The following is an 18,936-nucleotide window of genomic DNA, read 5'->3' on the forward strand; positions in this document are numbered from 1 at the left end:
TTGCCAGCTCTTCCTCAGCACTCTTGAACAAACCTACCGTGCTCAGTTTCTGACCTCTGACATTCAGATGCTAAACCATCCATAGCTTCCCAAGGCTTAGCACAGGATCTGTAAAGGCTTCCGCATCCCTTCATTCATAAAGACAGTGAAACAGCACATTATTTACACTGGTTGCATTTGCAGGATTTATTAACGTTGTGCCCCGCATAGGCAGACTTGGATGCAGCACAGAGATCCTTTTAGGATCCTGCGTGCATTGTCATCTGTTGCCGGTATGAGAAATGAAGGATGCCACAGGGCTGGCCATCAGAGACCCGAGGTCGGCACACCTACCCCGTAACGCAGCCGGGCGGGGGCCCGGCCGCCGGCGTGTGACAGGGCGAGGTGCCCAGGTGGGTTTTACCTGCCGGGAAAACGCCTCCACTCACAGCCTCCGCGGGGAGCGGAGCCCTGCAGAGGAGCACAGGGGCAGAAGATGCAGGGAGCTCCTCCGGGGAGCGGAGCCGGGCCGGGCGGGGCGGCGGCCGAGGTCGCACCTTGGCCCGGTGGGGCTTTCCTGGCCCGCACGGCGCGGTACTTTCCGCACACGGTTAACCTTTGCGTTACTCCCACTGCGCCCGGAGGGGTGGAAACTCCGGGCAGAAATCATTCGGGGAGGGCGGTAAAGCCGGGGAGGTGGTTTTAGGTAGTGAAGTTTTGCCGGCCGCACCAGGGGTCGGCGTGCTGCTGCCAGCGGGACGGCCCGGGGGAAACGGCGGCGTTCCTGGGGCCGGTGGGCAGCGCCGCGGGTTACGGAGGTGCTGACGGCGAGGGTCGCACAAGCAAGGGGCGATGGGGTCACATGGAGCGAAGGCCGGCCCAGCCGGCGGAGCGGGGTGGAGCGGCTGCTACGGGGGTACGGCGGGGGCCAGCGGCGCAGCGCTCTGCCCGCGGCCTTCGCCCGCCTCCCCGCCCGGGGGCAGCGGCCGTGCCGAGCTCGGGGAGCCGCGACCGAAGCCGCCGCCGAACAAAGGCGCGGGCGGGCGCAGTGACTTCATCGCCGGGCCCGCCTCCGCATACCCGCCCGCGGAACCTGCCCCGCTGCCGTCTCCTGGCAACCTGCGGGGAGCTGCGGGCCCGGCGCGCACCCTCCGCGCTGGGGCCGGACAGCGCCGCGCAGAGCCGCCGGCCGCGGTCTCCGGGCCTCCCCTTCCCGTCCTCAGCAGACCCCGTCCCCCCGGCGCGGAGAGGCGGCCCCGGCGGCGCCTCGGGACGGCGGCGGGCAGCGCCCACCTGGCCCCGGCGGGGGCGGGCAGGGGGCGGCCGTCTCCGCCCCCCCCGGCAGCCGCCCTCTTCGCCCGAGGGAGGTGCGGAGCGGCCGCCGCCGCCGTTCCCCGCGCGGTGCCAGGAGCCTCCCCGCGCCCCCCAGGCAGCGCGGGCGGCGAGGCGCCCCTGGCCCGCCGGGCTGGAGGCGGATGGAGGGAGCCAAGCTCCGCGCTCGGCCGGGGCCCTTCTGCCGCCGGGGGAGGGCCGGTCCTGGCGGGGCGCGGGGGCGCGGCAGGCGCTGCCCCCGAGATGCGGCGGCCCCCGCCCGCCCCTGCGAGCGCCCTACCTGTGCCGGGCCCGCCGCCGCCCCTCCCCCGGCCCCGCCGCCGCCGCCCCCGCGGGGGCCGGGACTGAGCGCGCCGCGGCGCCGAGACACGGCCCCGAGAAGAGCGAGCGGGAGCAGTGCCGGCCGCGGCGCATGATGTGGGTGCCGCTGCTGGCGTGCCTCACCGCGGGGATCGTCTCCGTGCCCAGGTGCCAGCGCGGCCCCGGAGCCTTCCTTGGGGCGGCCCGGCTGCTGGCGGCCGTGCCGGGACTCTGCCAGCGCTGTAAGTGTCCGAGCGCCTGGGGCTGCTCGCCGTGCGCCGGCTGTTTGGGGCTGTGGCCGGGTTTGGTTCTGGCGCGGGGTCGTGCGGGGGCGGGGGGCTTGCTCGGGCCCGGCGGCTGCCTTGGGGTACAGCGCTGACAGCTGGGAGCGCCCGGCGCCACCGGCACTGGCCGGCCGGGCGGGCCGAGCTGGCGGGCGGACGGTACCTGCAGGGAGAGCCGGGCTGGAGCGGCTCCTGACCAAGCCTCACACAGCCAGGGCCAGCCCGTGATTTAACTGCCCACGCCGGGGGCGTCCCGCCTTTAGGGAGCCGTGGTAGCTCCCGGGGAGCCGGCGGGACTCTCGCACTCCAGGGTGCTGCGGGTCCTGAAGTGCACCCTCCGCAACACTCCGTGAAGCGGCACCCGGACCCGCCCGGGGGACCCGAGCTAGGAATGGACAGTTCTTGCGGATGGTAACACTTTGTTTTTACGTCCTTTATATGGCATGCAATGGCAGGGTTAAATAGGGATAGAGCTACGAGAAGATTGTCTTCTGTTTACCTTGGGATAATTGTGCATGTTGACAGTTCCCCGGGAGCTATGGTTCTCGGGTGAAAAAGGCTCTGGTAAATGTGGGTAACCCCTCGCGTTGTAGAATTGCTTCTCAAAGCCCCCAGCATCAGTTTTAATGTGTGCAGGCTGAGGGGGGTTTGTGCAAATGCACCTTAGATAGTGCAGCAGTTGACAGAGCAAGCAGGTTAGTCTAGTATTTCATAAAGGATCTTATTTAGCTAGCAGTGATCATAAAAGCAGATCTGGTTGTCAATCATCTTTCTGTATTTTTTTTTGCTTGTGGAATAATTGGCATTTCCCAGCTTAAGCCTGGAGCTGATTTAAAATGTTAACATGTAACCTCTGAAACAAAGATTTACAATGGGAACAATGTATTAGTCTTAAGTTCTTTATTGCATATGTGGCAAATTCATGCCTAATTCAGTAGGATTTGCCCAGTGCTATTAAAAACAATGGAATAATTTGTTAACTTTCAAAGGATAATTTATTTTACTTTTTTGGCTTTGTACTTTGAATTCAGAACCAAACTAAATGTCAATAGGAAAAATAAAATATATTATTAAATTTCTTATGAAACATGACATCTCGTATGTAGTATCCCAGTTGTTTTTTTTTATACAGTGCAATTGAGTTGAAAGGCTAATTGAAACTTTATGAAAAGGATGGTTCTGTGCCTGAACGCAGTGTTGTGCTTGCTCATGAGTGTAGTTCCTGGGTACACACTAGTGTAAATAATGCATCAGAACAGAATGCCACAGGGGGGAGGTTGTGCATGGGGCTTTTGTGCCAAAAGATGCTTGCTGTCTTTGTTGTGCTTCATAGTGAAAATATATATGGGCAATGCGTCATGGGTTATGTGTTTATTGTGACAACTGCTCTCAGATTGGGCAGGCTGTAACTCACATAGACCTTGTTTTTTCCTTTTCATTTGAAACCTCTGCTAATTCATGAAAGCTGAAAGGCACACTGAATTCTTTCCTTCATACATAATCACTTTACAGGCTACAGCCGCAGTTGAAGCAAGAAGAGTGTTTTGTTTTGTTTTTCTGTGAATGAACACGTGAAATTTTTTGTTATTATTAATGTTATTTGTGATTTTTTACATTTGGCTGTGGTAGCCAGTGCAGCACCACCTGGATTCTTTGAATGTCTGCAGGCTGCTTTGAGAGAGACTGGGCAGCAGCTCCATGTACAGATATTTGGCAGCATGGCTTTGTTCAAGCAGCCACTCCTCTCTGCTTCTGCATCAACAGTGCTGGGCATGGAGAAAAGCATCGTGCTGTTCCTGTGCCATCAGCAAGTCCAGTTTATTTATGTGCAGAGTTGGCAGAACCTGCATATCTGTTGCACTGAATCTCCAGTTCTAAAAGAGACTGAATTAATATGAAATGTACATGGAACTCAAATTTATTTAATTTTTTTTGGAGCATTTGTGGCTCTTCTAATTGAAAAATTGAGAGCTTGATACTACCTGAGGTATTTGTTCTGCAAACTGCAGTTTGAGATGAGAGTCATTGCTTGGGGATAAGTAAAGGTAGAATTTGGCGCAGGGTTTGAAGTTACAAGGAGTGCAAAAGGAAATCTCACAATGCTGTAAATTTGCAATTCCCAAATTACAGGTCCTCTAAGCTCAGATAAAAAGAGGAGTGTTGTTGCCTTCTACAAAGAGCCCCTTGTTCAATAAGTCTCACCAAAAGGAAATTTGCAGTTCAGTAAGCCAATTATAACAAATACCTGACATAAGAATCAAGCTAGTTCTGTAGGGATTTCTACAGATCTGTGCATTTATGTTGGAGCATTAAACCTGACAAACTCCTAAAGGTGTAAACCAGTGAACTGAATAAAAGCTGGATTCTACAGCAAAAGCATGTGTATGCATTGTGCTAACCAGTTGAGTAAGTGCTTACTTCAGTGAAGACCGTTCCCTTGCCTTGTTCAGAAACCAACTACTGAAACTCTTATTTTTTACCTGCTGTATAAGCACAGGGGTTATGTGGGGTTCAAGTATGGAAGAATGACTGATTGGTCAGGGTTAATAGATGACATTAGTTCAAATCTCCACAGTGTCCCAAAACTAATTATAATTAATATTAAAATATGAAAATGAAGGTATTTGGTGCTTTCCAAAATACCGAGGGAGTTATTCCTCTATGAAGCTCAAATATACAGAGTGTACTTGTGATGTGCAAAGAGGAATGGGATGGAATGAAAATCTTTATCTTTGAACTAAAAGTTGGAGAACAGTCACGCAGCAATTCTCTTAGATAGTTGTGATTGACAGGTCTCTTTAAATATCAACTTTAAAAGTTTGTATTTTCAGTCTTCTTGAGAGTGTGATTTGGAAAGACCACTGGGGAAAGTGGGGGATCTGTGATCATGAAGGGGTCAGTTGTTAATTGATTTATGCCAATAGCATGACTTCTGATTCATTAATTTTCTCCCATCAAGGTATTTGGTGCTTCGCCAGTCTGGTCACATCAGATTTCCATGTGATCCCTCTAGTTAAAAAGTTTTATAAACCATTACTCGTGTTACTTCTCAAAGGAATAAGAAAAGCTATTCAAGCCACCCATGGAAGTTTTTGAAGAGAGGTGATCGAGAAATGTCCCATGACACACACACAAGCACACAATAAAGTCTGAAATAAAAGATATATCATGATAGCTTGAATTGGCGTTTGTCTGTTAATTCTCTTGTGTACCCATGCGGCCCATTTTCTATTGAGACTCAGTGGAAGAAGCTGTGTTATATGGAATACCCAACACTGAGCCAGTTCGGCCTTTCCTGAGGCTTAAAACAATCCAAGAAGAAGAGAAGAGCCATTTTCCATTTCCTGAGTCTGCCTGGGTGATCTGCTCCCGAGGGCTAATGGACCATCTTTGAGAAAGCCAACCTTTTGGGCACCAGCCTTTGGGGAAAAACAACCTGGCAGTTTGAGCAGGCTGTAAGTTGCAGTTCTGAGGAATAGTGAGGGAGAGGTTTGTTTATGTGTGCATTGCTCAAGGAGCATATTTTGCCAATGACATGAATACATTTGCTTTGCAAATTGTACACTTTTCATAATCTGTTGCAATGTCATGTCTCTGGGGGCTTATGTGGTAAGGTGTTTTTTTTATTTTATGGTTTTTACAAGTTGAATGAAACTGTAGTTGCATGTGTAGTGTTTACAATGTTTTCATGCTACAGGTGTTTGAGATGAGGCTGGGAAAAGTGAGGAGAGGGGCAGTTTATGAACTAGAAGAGCAATAACCATTCTCTTGGTGCTATGGAAAGGTTGCCTCTGTTATTTTGGATATGCTGTTGCTGAGGAAAGTTGTCAAGGCAGTCTGAAGAGTGTATGCATCAGAAATACTCTCTACTGTTTGAAGGGGCAGTTGCTTCTTTTTGGGCCTTTAAGCTTTCAAGGACTGGAACTGCAACAACTGAGATAGCAAAAATTAGACCCCATTAGTCAAGAGGCCTAAATAAATAAATTTGATTTTCCATACAATCTAAGTTTAATTTACTTCACTTCCCCAGACCATCGGAAAGATGTCAGAATGTGAACATCATGGAAGCTAAAGAAAATCTTCATTAAATGACCTCCATTCCACAAGCAGACATTAAAATGTCAGATTATAACCTCCCTTATACTTTATAGAGCATTTAAATACCAGTAATATTTTTCAAATCCCTCTGAAGAATTTGTGATGACTTATCCATGTTGTGTCTTGAGTTAGGGACAATTAGAACTAATTACCATAGGAGAAGAAAAATGGAAGATATTTTATTTAGAAATTGTGTAAGTTGACATGGACTGCTGATATTTATCAAGACTTTTTAATAACAGTTAACAGTTGGACCAGAGGATTTAAAGGATCTTTTCCAGCCTAAATGATGCTATGATTCAAGGAGGTACTCCTGTGCCTACATGTGCTTTTCTTATCCTCATCTCTGAAAAGTTCCCCCACTTACATGAAGGTGGAATCATTCAGGACAAAAACTCAAAGAAGAGAAGCCTCAGAGAGGTGCATATAAACTCAAGTTTTTCATGTAAATATATATCAATGTAGAGGATTAGTGGTGGACTTGGCAGTATTGGGTTGATCTTAGCGGTCCTTTCCAACCTAAATTACTCTGATTCTATGCTATGATTCTGTGAATAGATCTGATATAAGGAACATTAACCTTAATGTATAAATTACATCTGCATTACCTACATGATTTTTTTTTCAACAATGTATATTTTAAAAACTGATTATAGAAAAAGTGTACTTTCTTAGTTCAGGATAGGTGTATCTAAGGCAGTGGTTGGGATTTAATGAGTTCTGTCAGGGTAAGAAGAACAAGTGGAATAGCTTGGTGTTCTGACCTTTAAAGTTTGTTTAGTGTTCTTAAAATATATAAATGGCACTAAAGTCATATGTTATATTTTCAAAACTTATATGTGTGAACTATTTGGAGCTTTTACTGTAACTGGTAATCTAGACATCTTGATATAAATTTGACTTCTCATGATGAATTTACTGAAAACAGAAGAGTGGAGAAGGATATAGTTTCCATTTTGTTAATAAACTTTCTGTGTTTTGGGGTTTTTTTAAATAAAATTCTTAAGACCTCAGTGCTTCTCATTCTACTTGCAACCTCCTTTTCAGTGAAATCTTGTTTTCAAAGTTCCTGTATCTCCTCTACTAATTGCTGACTTCTGTCTAACCAGTGGAAAGATGTAATAATTCTTTCTCATCTGCTTAAGCAAACATAATTTTTGATGGACAGAGTAGGATATGGTCTGTTATTCTTTTCTAAGTACTTGAACTTCATTAATTTTTTTCCTTTTAGCAGTTTACATAAATGGACTTGGGCTATTTAGTTTAACTTTTGGGAAGGAAGTGGGGCTTTAATGAATTAGTTCACTGTACACTGTAATGGAACCTTTCTCCAAGAAGAAAAGTAAGCTTCATGCCAGCCATTCAGGATTCCCCCTTTCTCTGGTGGCAGAACAAGAATAACCCCTTGAGCAAAATGTAAGTGTTTCAGGATGATCAGAATTTACAGCATTAGAAAGCTGCCAAAAAAGCAACTTCTAGCTGAGGCTAAATTGGCCTAAATTGAAAACTTTGCAAAGCTCATAATTGACTTTTTTCTTTATATGTTTCTCTGCTTCCCATGACTTCATTGTCATATGCCTGTGGTAACTTCTTGGTATTTACCCATGGTGACAATAATAATGAGTCTGAGGTATTTATGGTCATCAAAAGATGCTGAGACAAATATTTTAACTATGATTATTGGAGAAAGAAATTTCTGTAGCTTTAGGTGGGTCAAATGATGTTCCTGGATGTTTGATTTTCGTTTTACTTCAGGCCTCTTCTCTGCCCACTGATTTGGGAGTTAGGTTGTTAGCAGCAGTAGTTCATTGGGTTCAAATATTGAAGACTGGTATTTTTGGTGTTTTGCTGTTGTAGCAGTGTTATGAATACAGCGCTGCATGGTGTATGGTGACATCACAAAAGTAGTCCAAGTCTGATTAAACCAGTAGCTGCCCTTTCTAAAGTTCTGTTCCTTCTCTATGTTCAAGGGAATTAGACTAAGTGAATTCTGTTTGTTCTATACTTGAGAGTACAATTTATTTCCACCTTATCTCTGCAGGGTGGAAAGGGTTAGTACTGTGCTGAGGACAATTTGCTTCTCTCAGATGGGAGCTTCTTCCCAGAAACAACCAAGTTCCCATCTTTTTGTTCAAACAAGACTACCGGGAAATAAGAAAACTTGTAACAACTTACACAATGGCACGAATGGCACAAAGTAACTAAATAAAACTAATGACATCAGCAAGCAGGCTCTTCCAAGCTAAGCAAAGTTGTTGGAGTGCATTTTGCTGTTAGAAATGTTGCAGCATTACTTCAGAACATTAAATAAACCACTACCTGTTTAAAGCCTAGAATTTGCATGTTTGAAGTCTGTCCCTTAAGAGAGCATTTAAGCTGCACCTGCAGACCCTACACAAATGTGAATACTTCCTTGAAAGAGCAGAAGGAGAAGCTTGCATTCAAGCAGTCTGTGTGCACCTGTAGTTTACTTATAATTAGTATGTGTCTGTATATTTTATAGCCCACTGCCATGTTTTGTGGAATCTTTGCCCCCAGATTATAAAATTTAACAGGCTAAACCTAACATAGAGGTTGTACAGTGTCTGTTCCTAGACAGGTGGGTTGGGTTTTGAGGTTTTTAATCATGAAAAAAATCCCAGAAAGTTTTTTACCAATTTGTCTCAGGGACAATAACCATCTTTGGAGATTGAAAATCCTATTGAAAAGCAAATTACTGAAATAACAAATACCATAGACTTGGTATTCTAGAAAGCAGTAACATTTTTTAAATAGCCCTCTTGAATAAATGCTCCTCCCAATCTTGTGGACTACATACAAATCCTTAGGGAATGGTGGTTATCCTGTTTCATACCAGTCTTAGCTTTTATTTCATATTCTTGAGGTTTTCTCATTGCAAGTGTAAACTATGTATGTTCAATGATCTGTCTCCCTAATCTACACGTGCACAGCTTTTGGTTTGTTTCAGGAAAATCTTGTGTAAAAGCACAATTCAGTTTATCATTTTGTGTTCAGAACTGAGGGACTTGTTCCCCTGGGTTGTCAGCTTTGGGAATTTCGAACTAGAATAGATTTGTTCCAAACCATGTATGCAGATAAAAGAAATTGAAGTAAGCTATTTGCATTGCTATGGACTAAGAATCTATCAGGTTGTCTTTGGTGACACTGTGTGGGAAGAAATAGCCCTGAGCTATTAAGATCCTCTGCACTGCTGCTGGGTATGTGAATGAAAAGACAGTGCCAGGATGAGGTCATGCTCCTATAGGGCAGAAAGCAGCAATTTGGTGATGATTAGACATGCAATAAAAGGGTACTTTAGAGAAACAATTAGGGGTTGAAGGCCTGGTTTAAGGAGGTACAGTTATAGAAGATGGTGGGAGATAAAGCTTGGGCTGGTCTTTTATTCAAGGTTGATCTTCTTAAGCAGGCAGAAAATAGTCTTTTTTTTTTCTACCTTTATAACCATCATGACCTCCTGATTAGGTAAGACTTTATAGAACACACAGGAAAATACCAACTGTTCTGGGCTGTTGATAGGCTACCTGCTAGCAGCGCTTACTAATACAAAAGAAATTAAATGAGCAGTGATATATGGCAGGCTTTGCTGAAGCAACATGACTGTATTCAAGCTGGTCAACTCTGAGGGAGCTTCTTGCAGCTGTAGATGACTGGAGTACAATGATTCCTATGCCCATGTTCCATCCTAGGAAACAGAATGAACACAACTCCACATATCTTGAAGTTTCCTTGAAATCAAGGGATTTAAAAAAAAAAACAACCTTTTAAGCTCTCTGGTTCCATATGCTTTGCATTTTTATTGGTGTAAAGCTGTAGAAACAGGACCATCAAACCTGTGCCATAGAAGCATTAACTTTTATGATTGTGGGAAATTAGTCTGTTCTAATGATATAATCCTAGTAAATTTTCCTGTATGTTTTATTTGCAAGAGACAGGATAGATTAGTTTCTGAAGCCAAGTAGTCTTTGACTCATTGTTTGCTGGCATGAATTGCATCAACAAAATGTAACCATCTCCCAGAGAAGCAGGAAGTTTCATAGAAAGGAGAGGCTACAAGTAAAGTTGGCCAAGAAACAAAAATTGTGTTGTGAAAAATTTCAAGGTTGCATTGCTTGTTTTCATTCTGTGTTGTGGCTTGGGAACAAAGTCAGACTGGAGTAGTCAATAGCTCTGTCTCTCACAGTCAAGGCCATGTCTGAGGCTGTGGTTTGAATGTTGTGTTTTTTGAGTCCTAACTGCAATACCAGTAGCTACTATGGGTAGTACCTTTTCAAAAATGCTGTTATATGAATCTTTCTGAAAAAAAAAATCTTCAAAATTGCTATATGTAGATGAAAAACTTGGGTTGTTATGCATCTGTCTGAGGCTTATGTTCCCCAAGTCTTCATCTGAATGTGCAACCTTCATGTAAGTGCTGGAACTTTTCAGAGAGATGAGGATAAGAAAGACACAGATAGGCTCAGAGAATGTCAGGAGTATCTCCTTGAATCATAGCATCCTTTAGTCTGGAAAAGACCCTTAAGATTCTCAACCTAACCCAGCACAAGCTCACCATTAAACCATGTTCCTAAGCATCACATCCACATTTCTTTTAAATACCTCCAGTGGATGGTGGCTCTACCACTTCCCTGGGCAGCCTGTTCCAAGGCTCAGCAGCCCTTTCAGTGAAGATATTTTTCCTGATATCCAATCTAAACCTTCCCCAGCACAATTTGAGGCCATTTTGTCTTATTGCTCGTTAGCTAGGAGAAGAGGCCAACCCCCACCTTGCTGCAGTATCCTTTTCAGGTAATTGTAGAAGATTATAAGCCCCCCCTCTCCCACCCCTGAGTCTCCATTTCTCTAGATTAAACCACTCTAGCTCCCTCAGCTGCTCCTCATAAGACTTGTGCCAGACCCTTCCCCAGCTCCCTTGCCCTTCTCTGGGCATGCTCCAGAACCTCAATGTCCTTTTCATTAGCAGCTTTCCAGCCCCTTTTCCCCCCCAGCCTGTAGTGCTACGAGGTTGCTCTGACTGAAATGCTGAACCTGGCATTTCCCCTTATTGAGCTTTATATAATTGCCTCAAAGCTTAATATGAATATCCTCTCTAATTGCAGAAGTGTCCTGTCCATTCACTTTTTGGGAACTCCATGTCAATGTGTCTTTATAGAGCAGACTTACAAAGCATTTTCTATCCTCCAGCATCAGCTATGACTCTTGTTTTCTGCCAGGGCTTTCCCAATGCTGTGTTGACAGAGGTGTTCTCCCCTTTTGTCTGCGCTGTTCAGCTGAAATCCAGTGTCAGCTCTCTCCAGTGACGTCACTCAGACCTTGCACAATGTGCAAAAAAGGAAGATCTTGGTGGTTTTTCCTGCGTGCTTTGCAAAGGCACAAACTCATGCAGGGCAGACTTTTGCATTGCTTTGCATTTTAATGGATTTGTAAATCACCTGTGTAGCTGTAACTAATGACCCTCATGTTTAAAAGGTACTTTCTTCATAAGGTAATGCAGATTAATTTGGGAACCCCAAAACTCTCAGGCGGGAAGAGGCGGGGGGGCGGGGGGTATATTGGCAGAGTTAGGAATGGGAAGTCCCTATCAGTTATCAGGACTTATTCACTAGTGATTCTTTTCACTGCATTTATTTAGATGTGCAAAGACTTCTTATTAGATTCTCACCTCTGCCTCTTGCCATTTCTGTAACTCACATTATGGTTTATCTCTTCCAGTTCCATTTTTCCTATTAGGAACACTGTAAAAGTTGATTAGTTTGGTTTGGAGGGGTTTTTATCTTGTTTGTTTGTTTGAAAAGGTGTTTTTACTCATGTGCCAGGTTTACAGAAGTATTTTTTGAGAGCTCAGAAATTAATAAGGTTTTACGCCTTCCTTTTACACATCTTTATTTTCTTAGCAAAAACATGTCTCTGCCATGCAGAGTTGTAGTGTACTGTTTGTTTTGTTGCTGGCAAAAAACATTTTAAAATCAGTGGGCAGCTTAGCTTCTTTCTGTCTCAATAGTGAAACTAAAGTGCCCAAAAGTTAATGACAAAATGAAACAAATTAACAAATCCCATATGTAATAGAAAAAATGGGAGAGGAAAGAAAAGTTGTTTGGTATTCTTCTCAAGTAATCTTAGAATTTTATTATAAAGCTTTTTTATATAAATTATAATACTTTTATATACCATTTATAATACTTTTTATATAAAAAATGTACAGTATTCAAGTTGGAATCTCCTTTCCTGGGCAAGGTTGAATACCTCTTAAAGCTGATTTTGAGGTATATACCTTGTAATCTTATTGGAAAATCTGGTGATGACATAGTGTGTTTTTAAGGTATGGCACAAAAGGTAGAGAGAATTATTTCCTGTTTGGAAAAAAAAAAAGGGGGGGGGGGGAATCCCTAATTCCCGGTCTGGGTTTTAGGATTGGCAGTTAAAGCACAGACACTCATTTTTTTCCTGTAATCTGAGCAAGTAACTGTCCAACATAATAATAATGGAAAAGTAATCCTCCTCTGTAGCATTTTTATAATGCTTTTCATTGTACCTGCATGCTCAGCCAGAGCAAGTGGGGAAGCCATGTGTTAGGTGGGACAGCCACTGTCTGTCCCCTCTGCAGGGTCATGTTGCTCTGCTCTGAAGACAGAAAAGTGGAAGTAACTGCAGTATACTACATAAAAGCTGCAGCTTTCCTCATAAATTAGGCTATACAGGAGTTAGTGAAGGCCTCATTCATTATCTGTGCAAGGGGATAGCCTGGCTGATGGCTGCCCTAGAACAAGATTAGATACACAATTGAAGGAAAACCAACTCTGTGGAAGCTGGATATTTTCCTATCTGCTTGCTTTAATGAGTGTTCACCAGTGTGAGGGCCATGATCAGGGAGGAAAACTGCAAGCTATATTTTGGCTTTCTCTTTTAAGAAAGCAAGTGGTACACCCTCCAAAACCAGCACCAGCATGTACCAACTGTGAAGCTGACACAAATCCAAATTCTTGGCTGTACTTGAACAAAGTGCTGTCTGTTTGAAAACCTGTTTAACATCCCCTCTGAGACGCCAGAGTGCTTTATTGCTATTTCATCTCTGAGATAAATACCCTGATTGTGATAAGGTTACTTTCATAATAAGGAGGCAGGATATAATTATAACATATAGGATATTTGTCTTGCCTTGATCCCTCTTGTTGCAGAGAGTCTAGGCTTGCCACACCTGTGATCACTGTAAATAGCTGCAGTTGTTGGAGCATGGTTGTAATTTTGTGGAGTAGGCTGGAAAAGTGTAGTTTAACCTGATGCACTTTTTATTATATGCATATGCCTGTGCAGTTCCCAGCACAGAATTTGGCCCTTGTCGAAAATACCTTTTGGCATACATCAGTTCAAACTAAGCCAGTAGAAACTAGCCCTTGGCTTTGGCTGAACAGTAACTCAGTCTTGTCTGGACTCTGTTTTTGGTGAAGTGGCAGGAAAAATCTCCGTTCTTTTTTAAGTCAACTCATAAAAAAATATTTCTTGCTTTACCATGATTTTTAAAGCAACTGAAAAGTTTATACTTCAACAGTTATGGTTTTAGAGCAGGTTTACAACTAAATAATAAATATTTGATGAATGAAAGCATGTCCATAAATGTTACTGTCATTATGGACTATGTACTTGGGAACCAGAGTAGTGATGTAGACAGAATAATAAATAAAGAAATTAATTCAACTTTTTCAAGTTTCTCTTTATTAAAAACACAAAATTTCAACCTTTTGTTCCAATGGTACCAAGCTTCTCTATTGCCAGTCCTTGACTTAATATTGTGAAAATTGAGCTCTTGGGACTGGAGAGTTATCAGCAAAGAGTTTTGCATCCAGGAGTACTGTATATCTCATTTGTTAATGTGATCACACTGAAACTAGATTTTAAGATATTTTTTCTGACTTAGCAGTCTGCAAAGTCAGAAAGACACAGACCCCCCTATGTTTTACTGGACAGGCTGTATTAATAAACTAAATCAAGTTTCAATAGATTCAATAAACTAACCATACAGAAAAAAAAATTGGGACAGTTATTTTTCAGTCAGCTTTCCAATGCATCTGGAAAATGGCACGTAGACACATATTGTTGGGTTTTCTTAGCAAGTGCATATTAAAAATGTGTTAATATTTTGCTATGTGGTCAATGGCATTTAAATTAAAGTATTAAATTAAAGTTTTGCAGATAGGATTATATGTTTTAAGAAAGGAGTCTCAGATATTATTGCAGGAAATTAACTAGGACATACTTATTATTTGGCTTACTTGGTTTACTGATTGCAATGACTAGGAATAAATCTTCCTTATTCCTTATCTGAATAGCTAGAAACACAGGTTTCTCATTTTTTCATGTCAGCTATTTATTCTTATCAGACCAGCTCTGTCTCTTGCAAGGAATTTTAACTTGAATGGGTAACCTCAAAATTAATGTAATTTTCTCCCTATTTTGCTCCATGGTGGTCTTAAAACCACTATTAGGCTGCAGATCAGCAACTTATATTTTTCCTTGTCCTTTGACACTTTACTGAATTTATCACTCTCTTTTTCTTGTAATGCCTTTCATCTCTGCTATCTTTGATATCCAGTTGAAGATGGGAGGGATGTTTGTGTGCCAAGAACAATTACATTCCTTTTATTTTTATTCTTTCAACAACTTTTCATTCTGAGTCTTTGCACTTTATGAATACTGTCTAGAAAAGGATCTGTGGCAAGGTCTGCAACCCTGTGCATGTCAGTACCTACCCAAAATCTTCATACTTTTTTCCCTGTCCTGCAGTATGTATTAACATTTTCAATGGCCTCCAGGACTCTCTTTCAGAGTTCAGAACTAGGACTGCATAAAGTGCAGTTGCTATCTTCTTATAATTACAAAAAAAGTTTCATTGTGTTAGTGCTGAATGAGCTTGCTCTCATTTCATATCCAAGTAAAACTTGCTATGCTTGTTTTTATAACAAAAGGAAACAAAAAAACCCCTTCAGATTTTGTCTTGTTCTTTTCTTTCTCCTTAGCAACTCCTTCTTTATTTATCCCTACCAACCTCTCCCACCCTTTAATCAGTTTTCCCTGCATTCCAGCACCTTCCTGGGCTGCTTTTCAACTTACTGTTTATATCATACCTGTAGCTCTCCTTTTCATTTATGTTTTTTTTCCTCACATTGCCTTCATGGCAAAAATTGTCAGCAGCAGTTGATATGAAATAGAAATGTTGGTTTGACCTTTGAAATTAATTAAATTGCCACTAATCTACACATTATCAGTATAATGCTGCAGCTTTGCTGCACTAGGCTTGTTAATACTGGTATATGTGTTGTTGGTAATAATAACAATGTGCAAACTGTGATTAGTGCCTTGCATCAGCCATCATTCTAAGTGACCTCTTGAATACTAGCTGTTTATATGATACAGGATCTCATCTTAGAATCCACAAATGAAATCAGCAAAATAAATTTAAAAAAAAAGGTATTTTAGTACATATTTTCCAAATGCAACTGTTCACTATGAGAAGTTTGTCTCATTACCTACAAAGAAAGATGGTTTGCTTTATTATTTCAGGTTGGAAGGAAATAATCTCAGACAGTCCATGTCACCAAAACTTTGGATGAAAACCAAACCTTTCATCAAACTGTTTTGATATGATGATGCACACTATCACAATGGACCAATTAACATATGTAGCCTTTTGTTGTATGCAGAAATTAAATTTATTTTGTTCCCTTTATATTTTCTAATATGGCATGCTGAACATGCCAGAAAGCAATGTTGTTTAACACAGTACTACTGAGCTGTGCATCTTGTGCCCTCCATATAACTCCTAGCAGGTGACCTCTGTGTTGTTTAGAGGTGCACTGGTCTGCAAGAGGGTTGTGCTCAACGTGCTGAAAGGATACACTAATGCTGACATTCTAGCTGAGCTGACCCAGTCCCTTGAAAAGACTCTTCTTCTCCATACCAACTGCCAAAGTTTCATAGGAAAGAGTAGTAACTTAAGCAATGATCTATAAAACAAAGACGTGAAAAGGATATAAAGGACTTTGCTGGTAGACATGTAAGTAGGCACAATTTTTGCAATTGTTGGTACGGAATGATGTGTCTTCAATCTGTGACACATGTAGTGCTGGATTCATTTCTATTTGCTTCTGGAAAAGAAAATCTTCCTCTTCTGGGAAACTATTCATTGCAAAAATGAATATGCAGAGGGGGAATATTTATAGAAGGTGAGAAAATACTTTGGGTTTCACGAGGAGTGAATAATGAATAATTCAGTCAAGTGTAAATGACTTAAAGGGAAAATGTCTGTGAAATGATAAGCTACCTAGTAAATTCTTTTCTCTTAGGCAGTAAATCAGCGAGATACATGCCAAAGATAAACTTACACTTCAAAATTATTCTAAATCAGGATCTTAAAAATTTGGCCTTGTTAATTGTGAATGGAGTTTATTCAATTTGTGCAAATATTTCTAGACTGTAGAGAAAAGGAAATTCTGTTCCATTGCCACAGTGCCTTTGTTATGTTCTACTTCTGTTTTAATATATTGTCATCACTCTTAATCTGGAGAAGTAATTTTTAAAATCTTGGTTTAAAATTAGATATTTTACAATTTCACGTATCATCATAAATCATGAATGTTTGGGTTTGTATTTCATTGCAGCGGAAAACAGATGTGCCACTTCAAATGCAGTAACATGCACAAAGTGTCTTGCTTTGGGTCCAGAGTGTGGATGGTGTGCTCAAGAGGTATGGCATTTTGCTTAATTACATTTGACTTTATATTTTAGCTGCTTCTGATCTTTATAAAGATAAAGACCTTTAAACTGAGAAAATTATAGTAAGAAATAGCAAGAAAATCTTTAAATGACCCCTAGAGACACAACCTGAGAAATCATGTGAAATACATTTTGTTTCCAAAGGAGAAAATGCAATCTTTTATTTGGAAAATTGCAGTAATTTTAAATAAAGTGAGACCTTCCTAATGCATTCCATCTGCTTTGTAGACAGCTTTGGCAGACTTACAGTAGCCTTGAGATTTTAACAGTTTTTGGCTTCCAAAGCAAAATTACTTATCAGTACTTTGTATTAAGTCCTTATCATATATGAAAACAAGTCTATACATATATGTCTACTGCATTTAGCAAAAGGTTCTACTAACAGTGGAGTTGACTTCAACTTCACCCTATATTATGATCCTATCACAAATGGAAAAAATTATGCTTTTCTCATTTTGACACTGGAAACTATCAGTTCTGAGACTTGGCACAGAAGATAGTTCTTAGGTAGCAAGAATTATTCTGAAATTATTGTTACTGTGCAAGCTGTAAGAATATGAGAATTTTTGGTTTTGTTTGACAGAAAACACATAACCCTGTTGATAGCATGATTCTGAATAATCACTTCAGAGGAGCAAGCTTTTGAAGAATATCACTGGCAATTGCAAGCTCATATGCTCTTTAAGCTCACGTGGAAATTACCAGTGGTAGTTTTCCAGTTAGCAGCAGAGAAGGTAGATAAGTTCCTGGGGTGTATCTGGCAGAGATAAGAAGAGTAATGCACTGGTAATATCTATGTCTTGGAATTATTAACTTAGTCTGCCAAAGGTACAAGGCTGAGTAATGCAAGGATGGGTAGAGGCATGCAGGGCTTGTTTTCCCAGAGGAAGCTTAGCACGTGTAGATGGCACAATGGATTACAGTGTTCATTATTCTGGCCCCATGTCCTGTCCTACAAAGGGCAAAGCTTTATCCTCCTCCATCTGCATTTATTACAGAACAGCATTTGCTAACTCTCCAGTGCTTTGGAGCTGCAGTATGTCCCCTTCTAAGTAGGCACATGGACTTGGCCAGTTTCGCTTCTGCTCTGCTTGTCCTGCTTCACTTCTCAAGTCCATCCTGTGAGCTGTTCATGGACACCAGGGCTTTCTCAAACCCTCTTAAATAGCTGGCTCACCTACACACCATCCCATGGTTATGGAATGGCATAACTAGTATTATTGCAGTTGGAAATATTGCAGTGTAGCTTAGCCTGCTTGCTTCATGAGAAAAATCTTTTTAATAAGATAATCAGGCCTGAGGAACTCTTGAAATGCTTTGAATTTATACCCACAGACAGTGGACCTCAGAAAACACTACAAATCTATTATTCATTACTGGTAACAAGAGTAGCTAAATTCTTTATGCATTTAAAAATCTAGCTTTTTGAAAAGTATCCACTAAAGAATATGTAAATAGCAGTAACTAAAAAAGCAGTCTCTGCTGGTTTTAATAAGGAAGGTTATAGAAAAAAAATATATCAGGGATAGACTACAAAAAGAAGCTTCAAAGATTGGAAAACAAGATATAGGACTGTCATATTTCATTGTTCAGGGGCTTTCTTAGTCTTTACAGGGTCTGGATGACTATTTATTGTCTAATACACAGTTGACTGTAGTTTAGATTGCTTATTTTGCCCATTTGCATCTGAAAGATCAGAGGTTGTCCTTTGTTTGGTTGGTCTCCAGCTTTGACTCAGATGGACCAATACTTTGAAAGACTACAAGAGATCTTGTCTTCCCCCCCCCCAGCATGTTCAGAATCGTATTAATCATCAGATTAGTGGTCAGGAAGGAATTTTGCATTGGATCATTTTGGCACAATTTTGGACAACTTTTCTCTTTCAATGCAGAAAAGGATGGGCTGCTTCTGACATCATCCTTTTACTAATCACTCTTCTGTTGCTACAAGGGCTTTTTTATTTTGGTGACATTCTAAACTGTCCACTCCTGTAATTATACATGGTTTCCTCTTTCCGGGAATTGAAATGATGTAGTTCAGCAGGTCTTTGGATTTTGTGTAGTGGGATAGATAAATTCAAGCTGGCTAAATCTAGAGCTGACTTCTGGTGTTCCTACTAAGTATCAGCCTGGGTAACATTGCCAGTGGATTCTTCTGA

The 18,936-nt window shown here is 41.9% G+C and overlaps 1 protein-coding gene across 5 annotated transcripts in view; it reads left to right on the top strand.

The window, feature by feature from the left end:
• Positions 1 to 556: 556 nt before the first annotated feature.
• The window catches only part of ITGB8 (integrin subunit beta 8), a 60,910-nt gene continuing 42,530 nt past the window's right edge, over positions 557 to 18,936 (top strand). For 4 of the 5 annotated variants that reach the window (XR_011679501.1, XR_011679500.1, XM_071429154.1 and 1 more), the window contains exons 1-2: positions 557 to 1,853; positions 16,664 to 16,749. Coding sequence is in view for 3 of the 5 variants with exons in the window: in XM_071429154.1 (XP_071285255.1) it covers positions 842 to 1,853; positions 16,664 to 16,749 (1,098 nt within the window). In the remaining 2 variants the exon portion in view is untranslated. The remainder of the gene's footprint in view (positions 1,854 to 16,663; positions 16,750 to 18,936) is intronic. The other variant, XM_071429155.1, reaches the window with a different exon arrangement.

This window comes from Agelaius tricolor, unplaced genomic scaffold (assembly GCF_023055355.1).
Source record: "Agelaius tricolor isolate 1412-34295 unplaced genomic scaffold, bAgeTri1.0.p SCAF_6, whole genome shotgun sequence".
NCBI lineage: Eukaryota > Metazoa > Chordata > Aves > Passeriformes > Icteridae > Agelaius > Agelaius tricolor.